This window comes from Scaptodrosophila lebanonensis, unplaced genomic scaffold (genome assembly GCF_003285725.1).
Source record: "Scaptodrosophila lebanonensis strain 11010-0011.00,11010-0021.00 unplaced genomic scaffold, SlebRS2 tig00000053-arrow-pilon, whole genome shotgun sequence".
Lineage (NCBI taxonomy): Eukaryota > Metazoa > Arthropoda > Insecta > Diptera > Drosophilidae > Scaptodrosophila > Scaptodrosophila lebanonensis.
In genome coordinates this window covers 3,449,602-3,477,421 of record NW_022060548.1, presented here as the reverse complement: position 1 = coordinate 3,477,421, position 27,820 = coordinate 3,449,602, and the positions used below count along the sequence as shown (strand labels likewise).

Here is a 27,820-nt window from a genome sequence, read left to right as displayed (position 1 = left end):
GCCACCCAACTAAACCATGCACACACATATACCCACGGACAGAGAGGGAGACGGAGAACCGCCCACAACAAGAACCACAAAGCAGGGCTGCCTGGCTATTTTGCATGCCCCGACGCTCACCCCAAACACGCCACACAGCACCACACAACCCCTCCGACCTGCCCCGCCCCGTTCCGCCCACAGCTCACCTCTGCTTGTTCGTGCAGCTTATCCCTTTGCAGTCACGCTATTTCTATCAGTGTCGTTTTGTTATTTATCTGCGTGTCTTGCGCGTCTCAGCTCGTGAGCTGGCTGCTTTCAGTGGCGCCTCCGCCTCCGGGGCATGCCACTTAACACACATACAACGTGCTCGTGCCAAACGCCTACAAAACTTGCCGCCACCACCCGCACCACCCGCACCCCACCACATTTGGAGGCTGCAATTTTTCTTGGGCTTTTGCTGCGTGCCCGGCTCGCTATTTGCTTTTCATTCCTTTTGCTTTTTAATTTATCATGTCTATTTGTTTAGTGTGTGTTGTATGTATGTACTCGTAATACAAGACCAGACGCCACAAGCGCCCAACTCCTTGTTCATTTGTTATCCTTGTTTGCTTTTGTTTCCATCCATAAAAATGTATCTCTCTCTCTCTGTGTGTGTGTGTGTGTGTGCTATTTTCACTTTTGAATGTTGCTTCTCGCTGCTGCTTGCATGCTCCTCAATCGATAGTTTGTTTTTAAAATAAAAAATTGCACTAAGCCCAGTGAGGATTTGCTTTTGCCTTTCCTGGTGGTCAGCGGCGATGTTCTTGTTATTGTTGATTGCACTCTAACATTAATTGAAAATCATTGGATGGGTTTCTGCTGTATTCTGTGTAATTTGTTGTCTTTCAATTAATTTATGGCTCCCTGTATAAGCCATTACACTTCTATCTGCTTGACTAGATACTGGCTGGGGATAACAGTTTATTTACGAAATTGGTAAACAAGAAATTGGGGAAGTAATTATATGGAATGTGAGGGAATGTATCAATGATAATTACACCTTATTGAACATTTAAACTCTACATCACCGGCAGGCCACTGATATCTTTACTCGCGATGGCTTATACACAGTTGACCTTTGCCGAATTTAATTCAAATCTTTGCTAAAGATTTTTAGAACAAATAATCAAATCTCCTCCATAAAAGCGAACATCGCAGACGTTCCAAAAGACTCCATCCGCTCGACCTGCCATTCAACTAGTCAACTAGTCTTTAACTTTATTCTGAGATGTCCAATTCAGTATTGTATCTGGCAAGATCTCCCCACTTAAGGCACATGAAATAATTTATTCATTTTATTTTAGGACGGATCTTAAATAATGCAATAACTAAAACAAATTCATAATTTGGCTTAAGATTTTTAAAATTAGTAAATTTGTATTGTTTGTATTTATTGTTTATTTTTCTTGTAAATTGTTTATTTTTCTTTTGCTCAAACAGACTTTTACTTTAGCTTTCTGATAAGTTAAAAACGAATACGTTATAGTTATTATACCCTTTTCTTGAAGAATAATGCAAAACTGCATTGCATGGAAGCTTAAAATTAAGGCCAGGCTCGCATTCCCCTTAAGCGTGACCCCAACTGCGACCCCAACTGTGACCCTGTCAAGCTATAGCATGTTTATAGAAAGCAAACAAATGATATTAATTCCATGGAATCACAAAAACCCTCGACCAAAACAACAGTAAACGCTGCCTTTTCAGTAGCCACAAATTAAATCAAATTCCAACAAAGAGATTCATCAACGGCACACACACACAAATCTTATTTAATTTCAACTGGCCCTAGTGTTCCACACCCTCCAGACCCACCCATCCACGCCGAGCGCAACATTAATTTTTGTTAATCTATTTTACGTTTGTCAGTCAGTTGGTCAGCCAGTCAGCCAGCAAACAACTGTGACAGAAGAAACCTCCACTCCTACCTCCTCCTTCTGCCCACCGTCCCATCCCACCTTCGTCTTCAGTTTTCAACTTCTACTTCTACGCTCTTTCGTGGGTCTCAGCTGTCTTGGTCGGTGTCTCAAGTGCAAGTTAAACAGAGTGGTATAGAGGCAACCGCAAGTAAATATGCTGTCATTAATTTTAAACTTAAACAAACACAAATTCGGTCCAGAGTCCCAATCCTTCACTTCCCTCCGGCGTCCTACACCGCACACCGCTTCCTTTGCCCCTGCCATTCAGTCACGGCCAGTGCGCCAGCATTCTGAGTTATGTTCATTAGCAAATTCGAAAGCATTTTCAAATCTTGGCTGCCGCATGCACGTATACATACGCACACACATACACATACATACACACACACACACTCTCACGCAGCTAAGCGGAATGTCTAATGATGAGAACGAAAGACTAGAAACAATAGAAAAGCCAGCTAACCTAAATATGCCAAAATAAAGCATGCTGGCATTTTGCGTATTTCTGCTCATTCCACCGTTCTCTATTAGAGATGAGCGCGTGATTTTCAACACCACTTTTAGTTATGAGCCCAAATCATTTAACATACTTTATGAGATGCTGACAAAGCCAGAATTAGTCGTCCATAAGAATGGCTAACAGGAGAAATGGAAGACACTTTTGTCATTTTTCGTGAGTCTGCACGGACATGAAATATTGGAATAGCACCCATACGTTATAGTTTCCTTATAATCTGATGATCTTATGAACTGAACAATTGATTATTTTCTAAAAGAAATTTGTTGGGAAATTATTGTGGTGGATGTCAAAAGATAAAGTTACACAAAATAAATACAAATTTAATCGATAACCAATTAATTAAATGAACATATAATTGTGCGTAATCATGACTTGCATAACAAAGTACTTAATATATCCTTTGATCCTTTATGAAGCCAATATGCGTTTTATTTTGTAATTTGAAGCCCTTCTTTGAATGTAGAAAATATAGCAGTAGTTGATTGTTCGTAGGAAATAATAATTCACATACAAGTACTATATATACTAATTTATATTGCTCTATTTGTTTTGGTTGGTACTTTTCGAAACTTTCGTAAAAAGCTTCGTGCATATCGAATATTTCGAGGCATCTCAAATCATTATCAACAAATGTTTAATAACTTTTGTATTTATTAATTGTTATATTAAAGTTATAAGCAAAAGTCTAAGCTGAAAAATCTCATCTAAAGTTAGCTTTGATTGTCAGTTACTTTTGTAACTTTTCATATTGATAATTTTATGTAATATTTGTAATTTTTTTCCATATAATATTCGTCACCTTAAACTATTTGATTGAACCTCTATGTGCTCATTTCATCACTAGCTTCAGCCCTTTCTAGTCGGCTTTAGGGGGCAATGTTCTGAGGGTCAGCCAAGGCAGGTGAATCTATATGGTGTACAAGTGTTTTGTGTGTATGTGTGTGTGTGTGTGAGTGGCGCACTTCATGTCCGTGCATGTGCTAAAGTGTTGATACAAGTTACTTTGGCCCTTTGCTATTACTGTCCCGTACATTTTAGCACAGTGACACACTCACAGAGTGATGAGCTCCGTGACTGACTGACTGACTGGCTGAGTGAGTGACTGACTGACGAACTCACTGAATGAGTGCTTGTGTGTGTGTGTGTGTGTGTGTATGTGTGTGTGTGTTTTGCATGCATTGTAGCTTAACTCAGCTAGTCATAAACCACGACAGACTCACGGACAGAGAGACAATCGGGCAGTCTGCCAGGCAGTCAGGACGACAGCTGAGCACACAACAGACAGCTGAGCATGACGAGTTGACAAAGTGCAGCAGCAGTGAGGCAGCATCAACAGTAGTTGCAGTAACGATGTGTTGCAACTTAGTTTGCAACATTGTTTACACAGCCCGAAATGCCTGCAATGTAATCCAAATTAATAAATTTGCGAATAATCAAACAATTGACGAGCCATTGAAGCATTAAGATTGTAATTAAAACGTGCGGTTGCACAAATAATTATAGAAGCTGTAGGATTTTGTGCAAATAGAAATTTGATATTTTGAAAATAGTTAAATGATGTCAAAATATGACGAGCACAAAGGATAGACAGCTTGGCAGCCATTTGAATAAAACAAAAATAATAATAATTTCCAAATACTTCAAACGAAATGTAGCATTTATTGTTATGAAAGCTCTTTGTTTAAAAGCTTAAAATTTATATCAGAGGAGGAAATTATTGTGTTGCTTCAGCAATGCAAATTAACTATTTTGAAACTTTCTCGCAATTAAAAAAGCTGCCAACAAATAATACGCTATGATGTTTGAATGCTTTAGATAATAGAATATATAATAATATTCGTAGTTACGATGTGTGATGTCTTACAACACTTTTGTCTCTATTCTAAGGCACTTTTCCTTATCGTTTGCATTGAAAGAAATTTCATGAATTGTTATGCTTTGTCAAACCTTTCTTAGTATGCTTTCTCAGCAAATATACATAAGTAGTTCTTAGAACTTATATTTTTATTTATTTGCTTCCAAAAATCTTTAAAAATATACAATTTTAATAAATATTACATTTTATACGTATAAAAAAGATAAGTATAATAGAAAACGCACAACTGATTAAAATAGAGTAGATAAAATAAATAAATAAAATTTTAAAGAAAAACTATTTAAACAGACCTAGACTATTAGCCTAATAATCAGACATCAGTTCTAAAATTACAGAAAATAATTCAAATTCATACAAATAATAAAACATATACAACTAAATATGAAAAAAAAAAAAGAAATAATGGAAGGGACGAACGCTTAAAATGCGCTCAAAAGTATGCTACGTTTTTAATTTTGTCCCCCATTCTCACACATTTCCCCAACATTTCCCGCAGTGTAATTGCGATGTATCAGCGGACAGGAAAATTAAGCAACCCGCTCACACATGTGTATTTATCATGAACTCTCGCATATTTCCCACAAGGCATGTATCACTCACTTCCAAAGCCATCTCGCTCTCTCCCTCGCTCGCTCGCTCGCCCGCTCTTTTACAGAGAAACACTTCTGCTCATCGCACTCCGCATTGGTTTGTTTGTTTTAATATTTCAACGAAGTTTGTATTTTATAATTTATGCGCATTTTTTATTAAATATTTATGTTTATGCTGAGTTTTAGCCCGGCACACGGGGCATATATCATGCATACATGCACTCTCTCTCTCACACACACACACACACATACAAACGCGCGCACATATCCTTGTATGCATATAGCGCTGTATATGTTTATCCTTTTGTTGCCACGCGCTCATTTCCCTTTATGATGTATTTATGCTCTAAAGCGCGTGCGAATGCTTCTTCAGTTTCTTGCTTGCCGCCTGTCTGATGGTTTTGTTTTATTTTGTCTATGTTTGTGTGAGTGTGTGTGTCTTTTATTTGTGTGGCAGCACATAATGCTGTTGACACGTAGTTGTCATGAGATGGGGGCAAGGACTGCAGTGGCACATTGTCATAAATAGTTTTGTCTAACCAAACGCCCGGCTCTCAAGCTTTCAGACTCTGTGTTCGTGCACAGAAAAAAAATGTTTCGTGTTAGTTAAGAAACTATGGCTGTACTAGAGTTAAAAATGATATCCAGAAGTTTCTGGACTAAATTTAAATGATAATTTGTGTTTGTTAAAATTAAAATTATATGCTACCGTTCTAACAGACGATCCCAATTCTCTGTAAGGTATACAATCTCTGCATGTTGTTGTTACAGAGCAAATTTTCCTTAAAGATAGCATAAGCAAATGTTCTTTTGTACGTCAGCCAATCAAGTTTGCTGGAAAACCTTTTTCCATGTTAGCACCAACGATGTGATAATAATTATCAGATTTCAACCAAGTGTATGCTTGGCAAAAATTATTTGCCAACAATTGTAATAGGAAAGGCTTTTAATTACTTTTAAAAACGGCTTAAAAAAATGAATGAAAACTGAAAAAAGTAATTTTTTAATTTAGGTCTTACTTCTTTTACCTTAAAAATATTTCCAATTTCAGAAGTCCTCCAGCGTATTTTAATTTCGAATTATTGCACAACAAATAAATTTAAAGGGAATGGAAAAAATAATGGAAAATTTTTTATAATTTAAACAAAATAGAATGCACCAAGCTTAAGTTATTAAAATGAAATTGAATAGCTTTCGATTTTATTTAAAACATATTTTTGGATCACATTCTTGTAATGTACGATTAGGTTTTTTCAAAACATTTAGATAAGCATAAGCCACCACTAACTTATTAATCCTCGCGCGGAAGTGCTCGAGCTTTGGCTATTTTATATTTGTAAAAATGTATTGTTAAGGTGCTAATCTGAATGAACGGCTTCAATGCTTTGATTAAACAGAAGAAAAAAATGTATTCCAACCATTAAATCGCTTCATATTTATTCAAAGAAATGTCGAAATTGCGCTAATTTAGCTTTGTTTATGGAAAATGTAACTTGTTTTCATACCTTTCGAATGTGTTTCGGAATGTTTAGAATAATATACCGAATTTGGAATGTTCGGTTGATTTAAAATAAATTTACATTTAATTTATTGATGAAATTGTTGCAAAAACCCGCATACATTTTTTCATGGTGTGCTTTCACTTTGGCATTTCACTTGGAATTTAGCCTGCAAATTGTTGGCTAGCATAAATAATGGAGTTCGCCCTCTCTCCCTTCGTCTCTTTCGATTTGTGCAGTGCAGGTAAAAGCATTTGTGCTATTTGTTATTTGCAGTTAATGCAAAATGGCAATTTGCATTTCAGGCTTCGAAACGAAATTCGTTGCATGCCTCTATGCATTCGATATGCTTGTGGCTCCTTGGTTGAGCGTTTGATATAAATTGCATGGCGATTATACTACTATATATTTAATATATGTATGCTGATTCTATTGTTTAACGACAACGACACGCATCGGTCTTTGAACGTACGATGATTTGGCTTGCTCCAATTAACATATTTATATGCCGGTTTTCATTTCACAGATCCTTTCAAGTGGTGCCAAATGCTGGCTAATGATTTACCATGCAGTTGTGGTGCTCATTATGTTTGGTCGGCTAGTTGCCACTGGCATTGTATAAGTATAACTTTTCCATTCATATATGTATTGGTTGTGTGCGTCATATTGGTTTGCCTTAGTGTGGTCGCTTTGATTGAGTGGGCTCAAGTAGAGTGACGGCCTGAATTTACAAATTGCTCAGCTATTGAAGTGATTGCTTATCTCTCTGATAGGCAGTTGGCTCAATTGATTTCATGGGCACATATTTGCATTATGCCGACAGCTAAACAAATGCATTTTACTGTTTGTATAAAAGATGAATGGACAAATTACAGGAATTCTTACTCCTAAGCATGTGTTTTCTCTTTCTCAAAGAAATAGTATTCTTCAAATATAGTGTTTTAGAATTAAATTCGGATATATATATATATATATATATTGTAACAATCTGATGTGGAGACATCTGTTGCGTAGAAAATCCACGTGTAAGCGTCTTAAATTTAGATAGCTGATGTGGCATCTAACGTGTAGACATCTAACGTCTACTTAATTCTCTTAAAGGTAGATATCTGATGTGTAGACATTTAAAATGTAGATATGTAGACTTCTAAAGTGTAGACATCTGACGGGCTTATATATGACGTGTAGACTTTTTTATTTCATTCTTTATCGGAAGCTACTAGAGTTTTGTTCTAAAGATATAAAAAATATACTATTCTAACGATTCAAGTCCTTTTAATTACCTGAAGTCGGGTGTTTTAGCACCTATTCCAAAATTTGGTATTTAATATTTACAAGCAATATATAGCTCTAGAAATTTTACTCAACTGGCACACAACTTTAATCAATTATGCAATGCACACACTTAAATACACAAGACATTGTCGCAATACGTGCAACAACGTTCGCGACCAACTCTCTTCTTAACTATAACTCGACAACTCTGCATTTTGCATAACAGGACATTAACTCACGCACCAACATTTTCACTAATTGCCCCTTGAAGTGCAGTTAAATTGATAAGCAAAGGCAAGCAGCCTCAAATACATTGCCCAATTGGGTAAGTGAGCGAGTGATTGATTGCCTGATGGCGCACAAATCGAACAATTTACACAAACAACTTAAGTGCAAGTGTCATTAAGCAAAAGCGACAGTAGCAGCAACAGCAACAGCAACCAGCGACAGCAACAACAAAAAAGACCGACGCACAGATTACATTATTCAACGCGAAAAAAGAAGAGACAACAAAAACGAAAAATACAACACTAACAATAAAATGGCGGTCGTTGCAAGCGGATGCGAGCGATTCATGTTGAAGTCGTCGGCGTTGGCAACCCTGGCGGCAACAATATGAGCAACAACAATGGCCGCATACCCGAAAATAAACAACACAAGCCAAATATATAAGAGTAGGCAAGAAAAAATATAAAAACGCGCAATGACAACGACAATAACGGCAAAAAGCGCACAACAGCAGCAACATCGACAGCAACAACATCAACAGCAACAGCAACAACAGCAGCAGCTACAACAACAAACGGCTACGAGCAACATGAATGGTTTTCGTATTACAGGATATCCAGCAGCCGCAGCAGCAACAGCAACGACTACCAACAATTCGTCTACGCCCAACAGTAAAATGCACAACAATAGCAACAATAGTAGCAGCAGCGGCATCAACAAAATTTATGCCAAGCCCGTGCGCAATGGCGAACACGAATTGGACCTGCACATTAGCGAAACGCTGCTTTATCCTGGCAGCACGCAACAGCAACATCAATCGCCGGGGGCACCACCACAACTGACCAGCATTCTGCAATCAACGTCCAGCACCTGCCCACCTGCGCCCATCGCGCTCAAAGGTAACAATCCGTTCCTCAACAGTCCCTCGCCTACAGAAGCCCTGCCAAGTGTTGCAGCGGCAGCAACAACAGCGACCGTGGCAGCGCCAGCAACAACAATGGCCTATGAAATGCCCGAATATGCGGAACCGCAGCGCTTGCGTGGACTCAAGCAGCGTCCGCATAGCATTGCAGTTGGCGCCAGTGCTACACGCTCCGGCTTCATGGATTATGGTACGTTGCAGCAACAACAGCAGCAGCAGCAACAGCAGCAACAGCAACGGCTGCTGCAGCTCTCGCGACAGCAGCAACAGCTGCGTAATGCCGTCAGTATGGTGGCCAATAGTACAGCAGTATCCGCATCCGCAACAACGAATGCCGCAGCAGCAGCAGCAGCAACTACAACTAGCAGTGTGGATAAGGAAGCGCTGTATGCGGCCATATTTCAGCAATATCGTCAAAGTCCCACCACAGTGGCAGCACCACCAATACCGCTTCATCGCAAGCCTGCAGGAGCAACAGCAGCCAACACAACACCCGCCATTGCAGTGCCGATAGTGCCACGTCGCTCTCACAGCACGCCACGCCCAATGGAGCCCACATCGGCTGCCGCGGCGATGGCAGCAACAACAACAGCAACGCCACTGACCATGCCTTTGAATGCCCAACTGAATGGCAATGGCAATGGCAACGGCAATGCCAATGCTGTGCAGCGTCCACGCAGCCTGGATCGCTTCAATGGCAGTCAGACAGAGGCGGTCACGCCCACAAGACAGGCTAACTATCAGCCGCCACCCATACCGCTCCGTCGCTTCATGGCCAGCCAGCAGCAGCAATCAACTAATGGTGGCAATGGTGGCACGCTCACGCGCAACAACAACACTGGCGGCAGCAACTTGAATGACTTGTGCCCCAAAAAGAGCAGCAGCATTGACAACATCCTCTCAACAACCACAACAACAGCAGCAGGAACAACAAGCGCCAGCGGCACTATGCGTCACTCACTAAGCTTTCACAGCAATCCACAAGATGTTGCCGCCGGTAATAGCGACAGTGCGAGCTACAACGATGCCACAGCCAAGGAACGACCACTGAGCTATGCGTTCGGTGCTGCGCCAGTTTCCGGACCCGATCAGGCCTATCTGGAGCATCAGTTGCGCGCCTATTCGGAACAATTACGCACCATCACCGAGAGTGTGCGAAAATATTCCGAGCAGGCGAAATTGTTGTCGGAATTGAAGCGACAACAGCAGCTGGCGAAGCAAAGTCAAACGAATCTTAATCTATTGACACCCAACAGCCATCCGCTTAACAGCAACAGCAACAGCAACACCAGTGCCAATAACAACAACAATGCTAGTAATAATACGAATAGCAACAACAACTTTCAATCGAATATGATCTCGCCGGAAATAGTCAGCAAATCGCTAGCTTCGCTCTCCGCAACCAATAGTGCAGGTGAGGCGCAAACGCCTTCGAATCAGCTGCGTCTTTTCCTGGATAATATACGCAGCAGCATGCGTCAGGAATACCAGCAACATATGCCGGACGATGTTTTGAAGCCCTCGCCAGCGCCAGCACCACTCACCGCCACCATGAAGCGTAATGGAGGTGGTGTTGCCAACTTGGGTTCACCACAACGCGAACCAGCCACCTCCGCCGCCTCCGCCACCTCGACAGCGGCCGAGCTACCCACACCCTCAGATCAGTTGCGTCAATTTCTAGATGCGATACGCGCCAATAAAATACCTGAGAATGCGGATAAGCCCAAGCTAAGTAACTCCCAAACCCTAGACAGCTTCATCTCGAAGCCCCTGCAAATGCCGGATGTGACTTCCGGTACACCTGGAGTAGCGGGTGGATTACCGACGCGTCGGAGACCCAAGAGCAGCGTACTGCCGGCCAATGCGAACAAGTTGGAGCAGCGCGAACATTCGCTCGTTACCTCCGAGAGTTTCCATCAAATCTCCGATAATCTGCGTCTCATGAGCGAGGACCTGCAGGCGCTCAGTCCCAGCAGAGTGGTGCCCAGCTCGGCCAGCAGTGGCAGTCTCAAGGCCCTGGCGGCCAATGGAACCACCAATTCCCTCACCTCCGAACTGCGGGTCATCACGAGCTCACCGTACAGCACCTCCCCACAAATGGTCATGTCCAAATCGAATGGCTCCCTCACGTCTGCGGCCACGGGGACCACGCCCTCGAGTGCAACAACAACACCTTCGACCGCACCCCTGCTGACTGACTTCAATGAAATACTGGATAGCTTCCAGGCCATGGCCGATAAGTACAAATCGAAAGGTTCCTATGACTATTTGCGCAAATGTTCGGAGGCTTTGCGGCAACACTCCCAGCAGCTAAAACAGCACCAACAACATCTGCAGCAGCAGCAGCACCAACAACAACAGCAGCAGCAGCAACCACAGCAACAGCATCAATTACAAAATGGTTTCGGCGCCCTGAGCAGCGATGATAGCAGCTCCTGCAGCACCACTCCGGGCAGTATTCGAGAGGCGGTGCAAAATTTACTTCTGCAACCACGCAATGGCTTTCAAATACTGGACGATCGCATGCGTCTCTTTATCGATATTATCGATAGTCAGGATCGGTTGAGCCAGGTGAGTACGATACTGTGGAAGCGAACAAAGTCATTATAGGATTATGATTTTTTTCTTAACATGTACACTTAAGTTAGTTGTATTAGCGCTCAATATTTTCTTGATCTCACAGAATCGAAATTTATGCCGTAAATATATACGTATAAGTTTGTTGTCAGCAGGTGTGGTCATTTCATTTTAAACCCCTTTAGTAATAAATTTAGGGCTTGTTCACACAATTAATTTATAATCTGTGAAAAAATTTTGATCTCACAGAATCTAAATTTATGCCGTGAACTAATATAAAATATTTGGTGAGGAGTCAGCAGGTGTGGTCGTTTCTTTTTAAATACCTTTAGTGATTAATTTAAGGCTTGTTCACACAATTAATTTATAATGTGTGAGGTTACCAAAGAAGTGATCAGTTGTATTAGCGCTCAATATTTTCTTGATCTCACAGAATCAAAATTAATGCCGTGAACTAATATAAAATATTTGGTAAGGAGTCAGCAGGTGTGGTCATTTCTTTTTAAATCCGTTTAGTGATAAATTTAAGACTTGTTCACACAATGAATAAAAAAATATATATTTTGATATCACAGATTCGAAATTTATGCCATGAACTTATATATAATATTTATTTATATTTATACGAATTATCTCTAAAATGTTCATATTTTTATATATTTTGCAGGTATGTCAAACATTTCGTATTCATGCGCTAAGTAAGTAAAAAAGAATTGACCAATTTACAAATTTAACTTTGTTGTCAAATATAGAAGAAATACTCTACATAGACAAAATTATTATCACAAACAACGCCTAGAAACTTGAACTATTAAGCATAATTAAGCAAATTTTATGTCTTAACAAGTGCTAGTGGGCCTTTATATAGAAAGCTATAGATTTGCCCTCCCATTTACTAAATGGTCAAGGTTTGTTTTTTCCCCACCTCTAATAAATTAGCGCCAAGTATTTAGCAATATTGTTCCATCGCCTATTATGCTACCCGGTCTAGCTTATCTGGGCCAACCAACCAACCAAATGGCTTTCAAATAGCCCGCACAATACACGTACGCTCCATTGCGTTGAAGGAGATGCGAATGCCAACAAATCACTTAATGACCCATAAAGCTTAAACTTTAACCGCAAAAGCTATCAATTTTCAAATATCTTAAGCAAAACATCAGCAATTAATTTTAATAAACTACAAAGTCATTTTGATGCTGATGCGAAAGCTGCCGGAGCTGAACATCAAAAGCCCAGAGCGAAACCTCTGCCTGGGAAACCTCAAACTAATTTCAATGCTAATCAGCAGATAAAACGCAGCCAACAAATTGAAATTTTAATCAAATTTCTTGCCTGCATTAAAAGGCAAAGCGTTTAAAACTACGGCCACAAGCCATGTAAGTCGCTGTAGTTTGTGGGTTCTGTAAAGGCAGTAAATTTTAACGAAGTCCATGATGATGAGTCTACGTGGATGATGTGCCTGCCCCCTACTTCCCATATGTATGTGTGTGTGTGGGTGTGTCGTAAAATTTTGGCAAGGCTGGCAGACTGGCAGGCTGGTAGTCAGGCAATGGGAAAAGTAATCAACCGACAAGTCACGAAAATTCCCAAAAGTAGCTAATCAGTGAGCATATCATGGCTAGGACCGCCTGCGCCTCCTATCCGGACTTACTAGTCACTTGACATATGAAATTTGACTTGCCATTGAGGGCGTGTAGTGTATGTGTGAGTGCAAGTGTGTGTGTGTGTGCTTAAAATTTGATATGCAAAATAAATCAGAGAGCTAATTTCGTACAATTTAGCACGCCTATGAAGCGGCAAATGGAAATACTCGTACCAGCAACCCCTTTAGGCAAATAGTCTGACATACAGGACACGCACTTCTGTGGTAAATATACATATGTATATACATATACTTGTATGTGTGTGTGTAAAACAATATTGTTAATGACGACAAACGTGTGTGTGTGTGTGTTTGTGTGTGCCCTTTGCTCCTGTGTAAGCTTAATTGGAGCCTGACTGGTTCTGGCCAACCTAAACCTGATTCTGACTCGAGCTCCAATTCCGTTCTTGCAGTCTCGTCCTGCAGCCGTCTGATTGATGCTAATCAGCTGTAAGTCATCCGGCAGAGCACACGAGCTCCGTACGACTGCTCGTACATCGGCCCTGAACTTTAAGCTCAGCACGTGTCATATATTTCAAAATTATCAAAACATGCACGAGGCGTGTCAGTTTCTTGCCAAGTTCGAAAGTCTAATTGGGGCTTACAAATACATGTGCCAGTACACTACTGGCTAGTTATGATTCAGTTTAATAGCTAACGTGATGTGCAGTTTCAAATTACGTTGCTATTGCTCACAGATGTGTGATAAGTGCAGTAAAAAGTAACATTTCAGACGAATGGTGTCCTGAAATCGGTCTCTTTAAAGCTATAACTTCATATTTACTGTGAATCAGAAAATGAATGAGAATTGCAGTCGATATGAGGCCTGTACTTATTGGTAAAAAAAAGTTACAGTTTTAAGCTGTTCCGATCGATCTAAATAAATTTGTCGAATTTCAAAGAATCCTTTAATGGCAGAGTACGAATTTCATAAACAAAATTTTTAATGATTTATTAAAGGCAATTAATTTTTTGCAAATATAAAATATTTAGCACTAATCATTTTTGTATTTTAGATTCAGATATAGTCATTATCTTTAGCGCTTAATTTATGTTTATTCACCACCACCTCTTCATTGTTGGCAAATCCTTTACATAACATATTATTATTTCCCTGTCATTAAATGCGGCAGAACGAGCTTCCACGATCTTCGCACTTGTGTAATAATAATGCTGTAATAATGTAATAATTATATTGCTACTATTTACAATAACTTAAATTAAACTTAAAGAGAAATATGATTACAACATAAAGTAGGAGCTTAGTCGTATTTAAATTTTACATTTACAATTTATATCTATTGGCAACAGGATGTGACCTCTTTAGCCTGAAGCAGACAATAAATCGGTAGGCCATTCAAAAAATACTCTACAGGCCTAAAGCTAAACAAAACAGAATTTGTCGATTAAAGAGGGAAAAAGTTACTTGTGTATAGTTTTGAAAATTCTGCATGGGTTTTGTATTCAATAAATATTTGCATTTTCCTTTGTAAAATCTCAAAATAGTGCTTCGAATAAATATAATTAGAAAAGTTTGCTCTTTGCAAAATTGACGTAATTATATATTTATAATGTTTGTTCTAAAACGTAAAATTAACCAAATTATATATTTATAATAGACCTAATTCTTCATTTACATAACTTGTGCGTCCAAAAAGTACCAAAAAAGCCTTACACATGTACACAGTTACGAGTAATATCGCAAATGTGCAAATAATTGAAACCCACACAAGTAAATATTTGAGTGTGAGTTGTGATTATGCCCAACGGCGTATTGCCCAGGCGCTATTGCATGCTTAATTACAACAACAATGCGCGCATAATGCAAATGAACATTTAATAATTGCATAGTTGCGGGCAATAATTAATTTATGACTGCATCAAATAAACCGAAATGAGTTCTGAATGCCCATTTTTAATTTCATTTTTAATTTCGTTGCAAACATTTTTGTGCATTCCACTCGTATCTGTGCAGAAGCTAACAATTAAGTTTAAATGTGCGGACTGCCCCGCAAAGTATGCTTTTCATAATGTAATTGCAAATAATTACGTGCACACAAACACACGCAAAGAATATGAATATAAGGACTATTTGGGAGGATGGGGGCAGGAGCAGAAGGAGGGGCTTGTCTGCAAGTAAAGTAATTGCATTTGTAGGCAACGAATGTGCAAACAATTGAAAATGTTTGTTGCCTTTCAAATTTACATTACAAAGCAATTATTTCAGCTATTTGAGTGCCCGAAACAACAACAACAAATGCCCAACCACATGTTTGTCGACGGCCATTTTGTTTCTGACCATAAAACCGGCCATCAAACTGCGCAAATGAACTTTTTGCCAAATGAACTATAAAATGAGGCTCGCGACAGTTGCACCCTCCTCCCACCAATCTGTCCGATTCGGTCTGTCAGTTCACTGACTCCGCTGTCAAATGCCATTTATTTTAATTAGTTGTGAAAACACAACAACAACAGCAGCAACTACTATCTGCATTGTTCACTTCTGGGCTTTAATTAATAAATGCAATTTTGTGGTTGCCTAGGCCTAGGCGTGAAAACAACTGATTTTTTAATGCCTACTTAGCAGCTATATAACAACAATAAAAACAATATCAATAAAAAAGAACAACATTTTTATGCGTCCGTCCGTCCAACTTTTTCAATCTGTTCTAAAGCCACAGAAGTGTATTGTTTAACAATACTTTAATTATTTTGACAGAAATAGTACAGCGATTAAGTTATTTGCATTAAAGAGTTAATGCTCTTATAGTTTTTTTAAGCTATTCAGCTTTATAATTACTTTAAAATATGCCAGAGCTTACAGTAATAATAATAGATAGAAAGAATAATAGAATAATAGAAAGAATGCTACGAGCTGAGACTAGCCTTCATAAGCAGGCAACGATTTTCTTTAAACTGTAACCTTTTCTATTAGGAGTTTATAAAACAACGCAGCAAAGCAAGGAAATATTTTACTAAATTCTTAAACAAATTTTGATTAGTTAAGTTAAGAAAAATAAACTAAATAAATAAAAGTTGCTCAAGCTAAAATTGAGAGGGATCTATGTATTCCTAAGGTTGGTGATGACTTTAACAATTTGAAAATAAAATAAATAATTCGTATTTTGTATATTTTTTTGTAAAAAATGTATATATAATTTATTAAACTAGTTTTCTACTACCAATATGGCAGCTTAAGCTAGTTGAGTATTTTGTATAGCTATGTACATTTAATTGCAATCCTATAGGTATATGATATAGACAATTGGTGTATTCCCCTTTAATGTACAACTGGCTTAAGCTAGCACATTATAAGATAAGATATAGTACATATACATTTTCTAATAAAAAAATAAGCAAAATATGGAAAACAACCACTTAAGCTAAGCTTGACTTAATTATCGTTCAATTAATGAATTAATAGATTCTATGCCAATACAAGTTATATTTGGAAATTTTCCAATGTACACATAGTTTTAGCGCCTACTGTGCATGCAAGCTCAACTGATGGTGCTTAAAATAATGGCGATTGCTTATGGCTAACAACGGAAGCGCGTATATGCGTTGGCGGGTTGTCAACAACTTTCAATTGGCCAACGACAATAAGGCTCCTTGCTGCGAGGTCCTTTATGCATCCTAGCAGGCGTCTCGCTTATTAATTGCATGTCATAAATCATGATTATGCCACTTGGTGAACGAATGCCAGCGTTTCCATGCGACCCCGCTAGTCACAGTTATTATTATTATTAATCTTTGTTACCAGCAGTCAGCCACACGCTCACGCACACGCACACACACATACACCTGGACCGTGCCGCCAGCTCAGGCTTCATGTAAATGCGCTTTACTGTCCTCGTCCTGGCCGTCCATTCACTTGCCTATCTTGATTAATTGCAAAAGTTTACTGGCCAGGCGCACTCTACACACACTCCCATACTCAGACACACAAACACACACACAGACCCAGCAGCAAGCCTCTTGAAAATATGTCAGCTGCTGTCCATTTTACAGCTTTTCTTCTTATTTTCCGCAGTTTTTTCGACCGAGCCACAACAACAATGCGTTTAACAAGCGTCATAACACGCGTATGTTGTCGCGTAAATTGGTTTTAATATTTAAAGCACTTCATTACTCAGCAACAGAAAAGTTGGCTAAAGGCCTCAAAAAGTAAGTGAAACATAGTCACGCCATTTTAAGGACTACCGAGCTGGGATTGTTGGTAAAAAAAAAGTACACACCATGAAGTAGTTAATCAGGCTTGGCTCCAGAGCTCGCATGAGGCTAGTGAGTGGAGGGGGAGTCTGCTGGCAGATTGGTTTAAGTAATTTACATGAGAACTTAATTAACTCTGGAGTGGCTTGGTTATTCAAGCATGAAATCAGTGGAAAGTACAACAATGCTACCCAAATCAAAGACACATTAAATTTAGTAATCTTTCAACTGAAAAGAAGATGTAGGATTATTGATCTCTAAAGTAATAAACAGCTTCCTAACCAGTAAGAAAATGTTAGCTAAATTAGAGATGTCCTAAACGCTAAATTTTACTGCTTTATAATCAGTATTTTTGTAAGCTTGCTTTTTTAATTAATCACGTTATTTAGCATAATAATTTTGCAATACAAAATTAAAAATTCTTATTAAAAATCTTGCTTCTTAATTCTGTCTCTTAATTAATTGGCAGTCGTTGCTGAACAGGCATGTCCACTATTGAGAGAAAGTATATTCCTTATATTTGCTTTCATTGCAAGATCGATGGCTCAAAAGTGACACTTTATTGATAAGAGTATTCAAACACAGCTATCTGGAGAAAATGTAACTATAACAACAGCAAAGAATGTTTCCATACTTCAACCTGAACACTTTTCGTTTTCATTTCGATGCCTTTGTACAGTTTTAATACCCTTATCATAACATTGCTTAAAATTTCAATGCATCGCAGAAGACGCATCCATTTCCCACTCCTTGATGAATAGGTGGGTGGTGTTGGAGGTGTCTGGTATTTTAATCTTCCTGAGCAGTCCATTACTGGCTGCTGCTGCTGCACCCACTTTGCATAAATTGCATTCCTGAAGCGTCGACACTGCCTATAAGCATGCTATTGAAAGCATGCAATCAATAAACTGAATTATGGCCAAATTGATGTGATAAACTGGTTTATTTTGCTTTCCAACTTCAGCGAGCGAGTGTGTTTCCCCAATCCTGCGCCCCTTTTCCAATACATAATGGCAGCCACAAATTTACAAGCGAACCGCAAACGAGTTGCGGTTTTTATTTTGCATTTTTTATAACGAGTGTGCCAGTCGTTGCTGCAGCTGCCAAAGACATTAAAGTAATTGCGTGCAATTTTATTTCACATACTTACACACACACACACACACACACACACACACACACTGTTTACATATTTATTTGTATGAACTTTTCGCTATAAATTCATTTGGCAACTGTGACGTAGCTGTGGATATAAAAAAAAAATGGATGCGGCTCAATGAACGCGTTGAATGCAGCGCCTGCATATTTTGATTAATGAAGCTGCCATTCAAAAACGCCAAAAGCGATGGCAATATGGCAGGAAGACAGAAGAAGGAGCAGAAGGATCCTCAGCGGCAAATGATGGACTGTACATGCGGGTGTGCCTTACAATGCAAAAATTGAGCTGTTGCATATGCCGGTAACAAAGTTGCATAAACCTGGGGAAGTGGGAGGGATTGGGCGGCTGGGTGTGAAAGAAAAAAATAAACAAATTGCGAAAACGTTGAACACATTTCGTTTACTGACGGCATACTCTGATTTCTTTTTTTCTTTTTTTGATCGAGCGATTCCAATTTTTCCATGTAACATTTTTTTTGGCATGCTGCTGCTTCTTCTCCTTCGCACAGATAACTGTTAACCTAGTTGCACCTGCAAGCACACATGCCACGCACAACCCCCCGAAGTTTGTTAGTTTGTTTGCTCTTCGCTGCTGGAGAAAATATGTCAAAAATCAGTAAAAAAAAAAAAAAAAAGAAAACGAAAACAAAAACAAACATGAAAATGGAAGGAAAATCTGCCTTCAATCGCTTGCACTTTGGCCCTACAGCAACGAATTTTCACATACACACGCACTCTGTCAGCCTGCCACCGCGACTTAGTGCAACACCATGCATTGCCGTCGACGTTGATGTCAAGACAGACAAGCGCCTGAAAGTATGCAAACATTTTGTCTGCAACGTTGCTGTCGGCTTAGATTTTCGTTTTCATTTTATAGTGAGAGCGTTACGTGGCGAAAATGAAATTGTTTGCTTAACAGTCTTTTTTCCAACTACTCCTCCACCCTTAAGAAAGTAGATAGGCAGGGAGCTGTTTGTGTTGCATTTCATGCCAACAGCACCATAGCACGAGTAGTTGGCGCAACATTATTTGCCTTGAGAAAGTGGGTGAGAGAGAAAGTGTTAAATTGTGAACTGCACACAGAGTCCTTTTCGAACGTCGATAGATAAAATTAGCTTCAAAGTACTTTACAGATTGCATTCACATGTGCAAATAGTTTTAAATGGAAATCAGAATTTGAATATTTTGGCTACGATTTGGTAACACTTTTCAGGTTTCAAAGTCATTAAAATTACAATCACCCAAATATTACAATTGAAGTTAAAATTTACTTTATTAAAAGTGTATATCTTACAGAATTTGTAAACAATGAATAATGTAAAAAAATTTAAATTCAAGCTTCGACAATATACTCAAACTTTATATTTTAATGAAACGCTGTTCTAAGTAAGTTTTTTACAATACACAGCTGCCAATCATTGACAAAATTAAAATATTTTAATTATTTTGGGATAGTTTGCCAGGTCTCTAAATAGTGTCCATCATAAAATGTTTTGGACTGACCTTAAATCTATTATTTAATTATTTGAAAAACATTATTTTAAAACTGAAAAAAATGTGGTTCTTACTACTTACTTTATTTTTTGTCAATTACTGTTTAGCTTCGAATAAAAAGTATAGCTAAGATATTCGTATCCTCTCTCCGCTAATAAACAAAATAGTAGTCCTATGTGTGGAAAAAGAAATACATACAAGTATGTATATAATAGAAGTTTTGTCAGTAAATGATTATTGCAAACATTTCATTGATAGACATAACTTACAGAAGTTAGCAGGGGAATTAAGTTTTTGCTCAAGCATTAAATAATATGATATTTGCTTAAGTGACCAATGAGAATACTCAACCTTTTTGTAGATAAATTGTACTTGCCGGCATTATAACCAGAAAAGCTACTTATTTATTTAAAAGAAATACGTATATAAAATCTTTTATTATTGCGTAGCGTAGATAGGCCCATTGCTGCTGCTATCTTCCGTTTCTACGCATATCTTAAATACACCCAGAAGCTTGGATCAATATAGATATATTCTTCGGTTTTTTCTAGGATAGTGCTGAAGAGTTGGAGTGGAAGTTGGCTCTTAAAACCGGTGTCTGGTTTTAGGGCCGGTTAGTCGCAGAAAAAATGGGTCTCATCGTCGTTGTAGGGAAGTCGAAGTCTGGCCATCGGCTTATTATGCTTTCCCTATTCGGAAGGAGAGAAACAGTGGTACCGTGTCTTGCCAGCTCGTCGGCTATGCAGTTGCTCTCCTGGGACTTTAGTGAAGTAGATGGAAAGTGTAGAATGTACTGCCATACCACGAAAAGATTTGGGGCTGTATTGCACTCCTTAAGTACTTACTATCTAATAGATATAATTTTCAAAATACTTTGAAGATTTTAGAAATTCGAGATCTGTGTACTTATACTTATTAAACATAGACACTGGAGAGGGCCTTGTAAATGGAACAACCGACATTCTGGTTAATAAGTAGACTTTGATAGAAATACTTGTTCTTGTGGGTGGACATCTCAGGTAAGGTATTCGATGATAGTTTAAAGTGGCGAAATCCTCTCTCCCTTATAAAAAGCCCAAGATAGTCACGAACAAATAACCATAAAGGGTTGGCGTAATACTGTATTTTATTAAAAAAAATAGCTTCACTGACATCGGCTTAATGGTCTAGTCTCTGTCCATTTTATTGTTATTGTGGTGTGAAAGCATTTTACAATGGATTGTGTGTAGTAACAAGTTTCAATTTTTACAATACTTTTACATAACGACGGATATAGACTGCGATGTTACAAAATTTATTCACTCATCTGAAATAAAAATAGCAAACTAAGCCACACCCAGTGCTCAGCAAAATAACAGAAATGCTCCTGCATTACACCCTCCCTCCTGCATTGGCACCCCGTCCATGTAGTGCTCGTCGCATTGCATTGGAGAATGTGAAAAATACATTCTCCTCAGTCGTGTTGTGTATTTTCGCTGCACATCTTAGCATCGATTACATTTTGCTAAATTGAATTGTGCACATATGAACTGATGTTCATGTGTACTCGTACTCGTACTCGTATTTGGAGCTCGTTGTCAGCAGGAGCTCAGCTGCAGACAATGGGGTGGTCTGACAGTTTGGGGAATACGAGTACGAGTCTATGGCAACACGGTTCCATTTTTATGTGAAGTGGAAGTTGGGTTGGACGGCCTGATGGGCTGATGAGCTGACTGGCTGACTGGCTTGCTGGCAGGGTGTTGCTTGTTAGGCGTCGAAAATTTGCATCGGTGTGCAATTACGGTCGCATCGATGCCTTAAATAACTTTCACTAAAGTGCCAGTTTATTTTTTGACGCTTTAAGCCCTGGCATGTTGACACTTTAGCATTATTAGTTTGGGCCAGAGAGCGACTCAAACAAAGGGAATGAAAAACTTGACATTTTGCAAGTGTGCACACACTACATCAAAGTCAAGACGGGTCGAGTGTGTTGATTAAAGCCAGTGAGTGCATGACAAGTGTGTCTGTGTGTGTGTGTCTTTCTCTCTTTGTGGTTGTGTGTGTGTGAGTGTGTCATCATCTCGTTGGCAGCTTAGCTCGTTGTCATATTTCTTACTTATTTACGTTGCTGCTTCCGCGTGCATAACTCTTGTAATTAGGGATGTGCATGTGACACAAAAAAGCCGTGAGTCTCAAGCAGGATATTTAGATTTCATCTTTAAAACATTCGCGCCTATAAACAACAATATGCAAAAGATTTTTGTGTACACCTTTATCGAAATACGAAAAATGTTATGCTAAGATTGCTTTTAATATCAAAGGGAAGCTATTAAGCATTTTTGGTTTAAAAACAATGAGAAATTAAAAGAAAATTATTATTTTAGCTCTTGGATTCCAGATAAATATATTATATTATTATTAAATTAAGTAAACTTGTTATTGTGGCCCATAGAATGAGAAGTAACTTATCAAACAGAAATTACTTTAGGTTTGTTTTCCTCTATTTCCTTCCACATATTCAATTTAAAAAGTGTCGTCATTAAAAAAAACACAATTACCAAATATGACTAAGCGTAAATAGAAGTTATTCACACCCTAAAACTATATAAAGTAGGCTCAATGGGTTATATAAGTGGCTTGCCTTTCAAATACAGGCAGCTTTTCTTTTAAATACACGTAGCTTCCCCTGCATCTGGAAATAAATTTAAACCTGTATTTCATAGAAAAACAAAATTCAAAAACCCATTTAGTTTGAACGCTACTTTTTATTTGTACTTAGTCGAGCGCCAGTTTTATTTGCTTTAAAATTTTTCTTTCTTGTCGCGATAGGACCTAATAATAAATAAATAAATAAATAAATAAATAAATAAATAAATAAATAAATAAATAAATAAATAAATAAATAAATTCATAAAAAAATAAATAAAATATTTGAATAACTATTTGGTTTGACAAATTTAATTAACAACAAAACAATTTAATGATGATAATAATGATATGTTTTGTTTTTACAAAAAGCGCTACTTTTTATTTTAATATTTTTTGAAAGTTCGTGACAACAGGCAGTATTGGCACTTCACGCTCACGCACGAACCTGGCCGCATCTCTACCCCCAACTATTGCCAACTTTTAAGCGTTGCAGCTCAACTGTTGGCAAAGCGTTGCAAAGCTAGCTACGTTGCCTACTTTTCGGGCGCACAGGCGGATGCAGGCAGTCACATAATTGTCATTTCGCTAATTCTGGCAAATGTGTTGCGGTTCGAAACTTTGTTTAAAGAAAGACCAAAACTGAGAACGTTGCTGCGATGTTGATGACAATGATACTGACAATGGGAACGAAACTCAATTGGATTTTGAGCATTACCAGAGATTTTTGATTACTTTGTGCGAGTTTGTTGCACTTTGCCGGACGCCCTTGCCACGCCCCCAAATGCAAGCATTTCATATTACACAGACATTGCGACAGCATGTGCGCGTGTGTGTGTGTGTGGGGGGGGGGGGATTTCCTTCTGCTTGGGATTTATTGTGTTTAATGTGTTGAAAAGTCTGCTTATTTATGGCAATATATGGGATTGAAGAGGGTGCTAGAAACATATTGAAGTAAGGGATTTGCTTTGTAAGAGCGGGAGACAGCAAGGAGCTTGTGTGCGCAATCAACACATTGCATAGTTTTCTGTTTAGTCTTTTGCTTGATTGTGTGGAAAATTGAAAAGGCTGCTCGAAAGTTTTGCGGTGCCTTGTCATCTTAGAGTTTTGCTTACACTTTTCGTACATGCTGAGGAATATCAAAGTGTTAATGAGCCGCCAACAAGACTTTGGCGTTAAAGTTATGAGCTGATTGCGCAGCACTTGAACAAGAGAGTAGTGTGAAGGGTGTCTCAGTGGTAAAACACTTTAAACATTGCCCTTAGTTAATAGTCTAAGTACTGTGATTCGACTGACTAATTAATTTGACAAGTTCAACACTCATAGGCACCATCTAATAAGTATGTGAAGCTCTAAGAACTTATTTGAGCAAAAGTCTCATTGAATAATCATGCTCTTGCTTACTACTCCTTGTTATAAAATAAATGTATTCAGACAAATCAGCAAACACGGCCCCAATCGTTTGGTTATTTGGAACGAATTACCGATAAATAATTCTACTTCACTACTTTCCGTATTGCTTTTTTTTTGTTTTGGCCCATCTGAATGATTTTATTTGGCACTGCAGGATCAGACAAGAAATTTGTTTAATGTTATAACAAAAGAGACATTCCTTTCTTAAAAGCAACGAGCTAAACTTTGCCAATTTAATAAATTAAAACAAGTTTTAAACATAAACTTTGATTACCAGAGTTATGTATATATATATAAACATGCAAAATAAATTGAGATCTAGATTCTGAAAAATGATACACAGTCGCAAAAAGAAAGAAATCCTAGCTCATATCATTTTTTTATTTGTCAAATATGTTTTGAAATTAATTTTAGTTTGTATTTCTTTTACTAAAATTGTTAAATTGTTAAATTAGTATTTTTAAAATTGTTATCTTAGCTAACACATATTTTTTACAATCATATCTCATTGAATTTATATTTATATTAAATACTTAAGCTTATTTGTTTCAAATTCGTTCCTAGATCCTATTTCGTTCTGTTAATATTTTAATTGCTTCTTTTTACGTTCCCCTATTTGTTATTTTTCAAATATTTCTGATTTTTATGCATTGCCGCTGATTGAATTTAGTGTATTTGGAAAAATGCCATCCATCAATCCTTGCCGCATCATAAATCTATATTAAATATTTGCAACACATTTTTGCATTCTACAACATTCTCTGTATGGAATTTCCACAACTGAATAACGTGGCAAAAATTTATGAACATTTTCGTTGTCACAGCTGTGAAGCAGTCTGCAGGACTCAGGACAAGGAGCAAAGGAACAAAAATAAACTTTTATGACACGAAAAATGTTGCAACTAATATTTTAGCTGTTGTATTGCGAGCCCGTGTCAAGCTTCTCCACCTCCACCTCTCTCTCCACACAACATCAGGAGAAAGCTAATAGTGTTTGGCCATTTTTCAAAATGGCGGCAACGTTAGTTGCTTCATGACTGGCGTCTGGCGGGCACGAAAATTGGTGGAAAAGCGTGTGAGACCGCACAGTGCGGGGGATAGCTCTCTGGACACACTCTCGTTAGACACTCAACGCGCGCTCACACACAAACACAGATGCACACTAAGTGTGTGGCTGTTGCTGCGTGTGTGTGTGTGTGTGTGTCATTCACAATGTTGTCGTTAGCTCAAAAGTTAGTTGACATTTTTTATCAGCATGTTGAAGCAATGACATGACCACATCACACGGACATGGTCAACAGCAACTGGGGATACTGGACGGCTAACAACTGAGGGGTAAAGGGTCCAAAAGCCACTGCCCGCAACATGACGACAACGTTCGCAACTGACATGTGACTGTACACACTAATAAAGCTACACAAAATTCTTTTCTTGTCTGCTGTCAACATAAAGAATATATTCCTTTATATAAAGGGTGTTTTTTTATATGTCACAAATACGATTTGAATTGGTAGAAGCTAAGGAAATAGAAGAAGTGATGATTCTAATATAATTTGGAAAACTTGCAGCAGAAAAGATACTAAGTGCCCATATTTCTATCTAAAACATAACCTATTTAACTGCGTATTTTCTTCTTTACTTTCTTCACAAAAGGAGGCACTGATTCAAATTAATTTAATTTACAATTTTCGCTACACATTTGCAACTATGTTGGGATGTTGCATTAACTATTCCTTTTAGAAAGAAACAGTATCCTTTCTAGAAAAAAGGCACCCTATACTTTTATTTTGCCACTTTTCTGAGCAAAACATGCTGGCAAGTGATTTTTATTTTAATTTTTTTTTGCTTGCTATTTAACTGCATTAAAGTTGTGTTGCATTTACGCTTGAGTTGCGTTTGATAGTCGTACACCAACACTAAGACACACACTCTCCCACACACACACACATACGCACTTCTACCCACATAACCATTATGAATGAAAGGCGTTTCTCTCCGCATGTAGCCTTCAGCTTTTTTTGTTGTTGTGGACAGTCGACCACTTCTGCGGACTTCATTAGTTTTATGTGATTATATGCCATGAAAGTGTGTCTTTGCTTCTCTCTATATTTGTGTATATATATAAGTGTGTGTGTTCTGCCAAAAATGTCGGTGTGTCATTGGCATTATTAGTTATGTGCGTGTAGCATACTTTTTTGGGTTCACATGTGTCTGTGGCAGCTAAACTAAAAGTTGTGCCGAAATTAGTTGCAATTATTTATGGCCTTTTGGTTGAGTATTGTCGGGACCGGTCGAGTCGACTCGGGTCTCTGGTGCGGGTTTCATGACAAGCTGACAGACTCACAAATTTGTGTCTGACATATACGATATAGCTAATCAGATGAAAACCAACTGCGAATGTGGGCGAAAAAACATGTGTGTGTGTATAAGTGAGGCTGTGTAACTGAATTGGTTGCAATGAACTACGCATAGTATGTAGTAAAATTTTTTTTTTTATAAAAAAAATATACATTTGCCTGTGCTTTGATTAGTTAAGTAAATCAGGTTAATCGATCGAATAACTTTCTGTGCTGGCATGAAAATCAATTTAAAATTTTAATTGCAAATGTTGTAAAAGGTGCTCTAATTTATTATAATTTATACATTATTTTTTAATGAAAATTTTGTTTCACCTAAAGAACGAGTTCTTTTTATTGTTATGAAGGGGATTCATAATAAAAACTCCTGTTCCTGGAGTTCTTACAGCTCTAGGCTGTACACTCATGTTTGTTTGAGTTGCTTTTACATTGCATTTTTCGATAAATCAACACTTCTTTTGAACTTTTACGAACTGCTCAATTTCTTGTAAAGCCGCAAAGAAATTTATGAAACACTCCTTCAATGAAAAAACAAGTTTAAAAGTAATTTCACGAATTAAATGAAAATCAGAAACCATATCATTATCTAGTGTCACTTTTCTAAACAACTAAAATATTTTGTGAAAATGCAGAATCTGTTTTTTAATATTTTCATTTCCATACAAGTAGTACTTAGGTGTAGTGTCAGTCATCAGTCATTAAATATTTGCTTAAATGCAAACCTCAAATCCTCAGCTTCATTACAGCTTTTCTTAATGACTTCACAAAATCATGTGTATATACACATAACATTCTGAGGCTCCGCACATTTCTGCACATTAATGACTACAGCCAGTTTACAGTCGGTTGCCAGGCTTGTGCATTCATTATGGTCAAAAATATTACACATACGTGCCGTTGTACACCGTTGAGCAAACATGAAATTTTAGGCAAATATGTTGCAAAAAAGCTACAAAAAAAAAAAAAATAAAGAAAATCAAACTTGAGGGAAGCGTGTAGCCAAAATGGAAAAAGAAGAAAAATCTTGCAAAACATGCAACATGGGAAATCTGAACAAGCGCACGCTGCCCATACTATATACATACATGCAAATGTGTATATAGCTGGGGTGTATGCTGGTCTGTCTATCACGCTCAGTTGTGCACAGTTTAGACGTCTGTGGCTGCCTGGACCGACCGACCGACCTACCGACTGACTGGCTGGCTGACTGGCTGGCTGGTTGCCATCAATGCACAAGCAACGCACGCTAACAAGACTCGTCAGCGATACTCGCATGCATGTGTATTGGTGGGGTGTATGTGTGAGTTTGTTATTTTGAAAACGAGTTAAAATTAGCATAGTTATAGCAGAAGTGTCTGTATGTGGCTCTTGCTCCTGCCAATTTCCTACCTCCCCACCCCACCCACCATTCAGGCACCTCGATAGCCTTCTCTGTCTCATCGTCTGCCTTGTCTGCCTTGTAACTGCTGACTTGGTAATGATGTGAAATTAT

At 38.3% G+C, this 27,820-nt stretch overlaps 1 protein-coding gene across 16 annotated transcripts in view; it reads left to right on the top strand.

Moving 5' to 3' along the window:
• The window catches only part of LOC115623747 (dystrophin), a 265,277-nt gene that overhangs the window by 114,993 nt on the left and 122,464 nt on the right, over positions 1-27,820 (top strand). For 2 of the 16 annotated variants that reach the window (XM_030518276.1, XM_030518274.1), the window contains exon 2: positions 7,924-11,418. The exons of the other annotated variants lie outside the window; for them this stretch is intronic. In XM_030518276.1, the coding sequence (XP_030374136.1) occupies positions 8,401-11,418 (3,018 nt within the window). In that variant the 5' untranslated portion in view covers positions 7,924-8,400. The remainder of the gene's footprint in view (positions 1-7,923; positions 11,419-27,820) is intronic. 16 annotated transcript variants of the gene reach the window in all.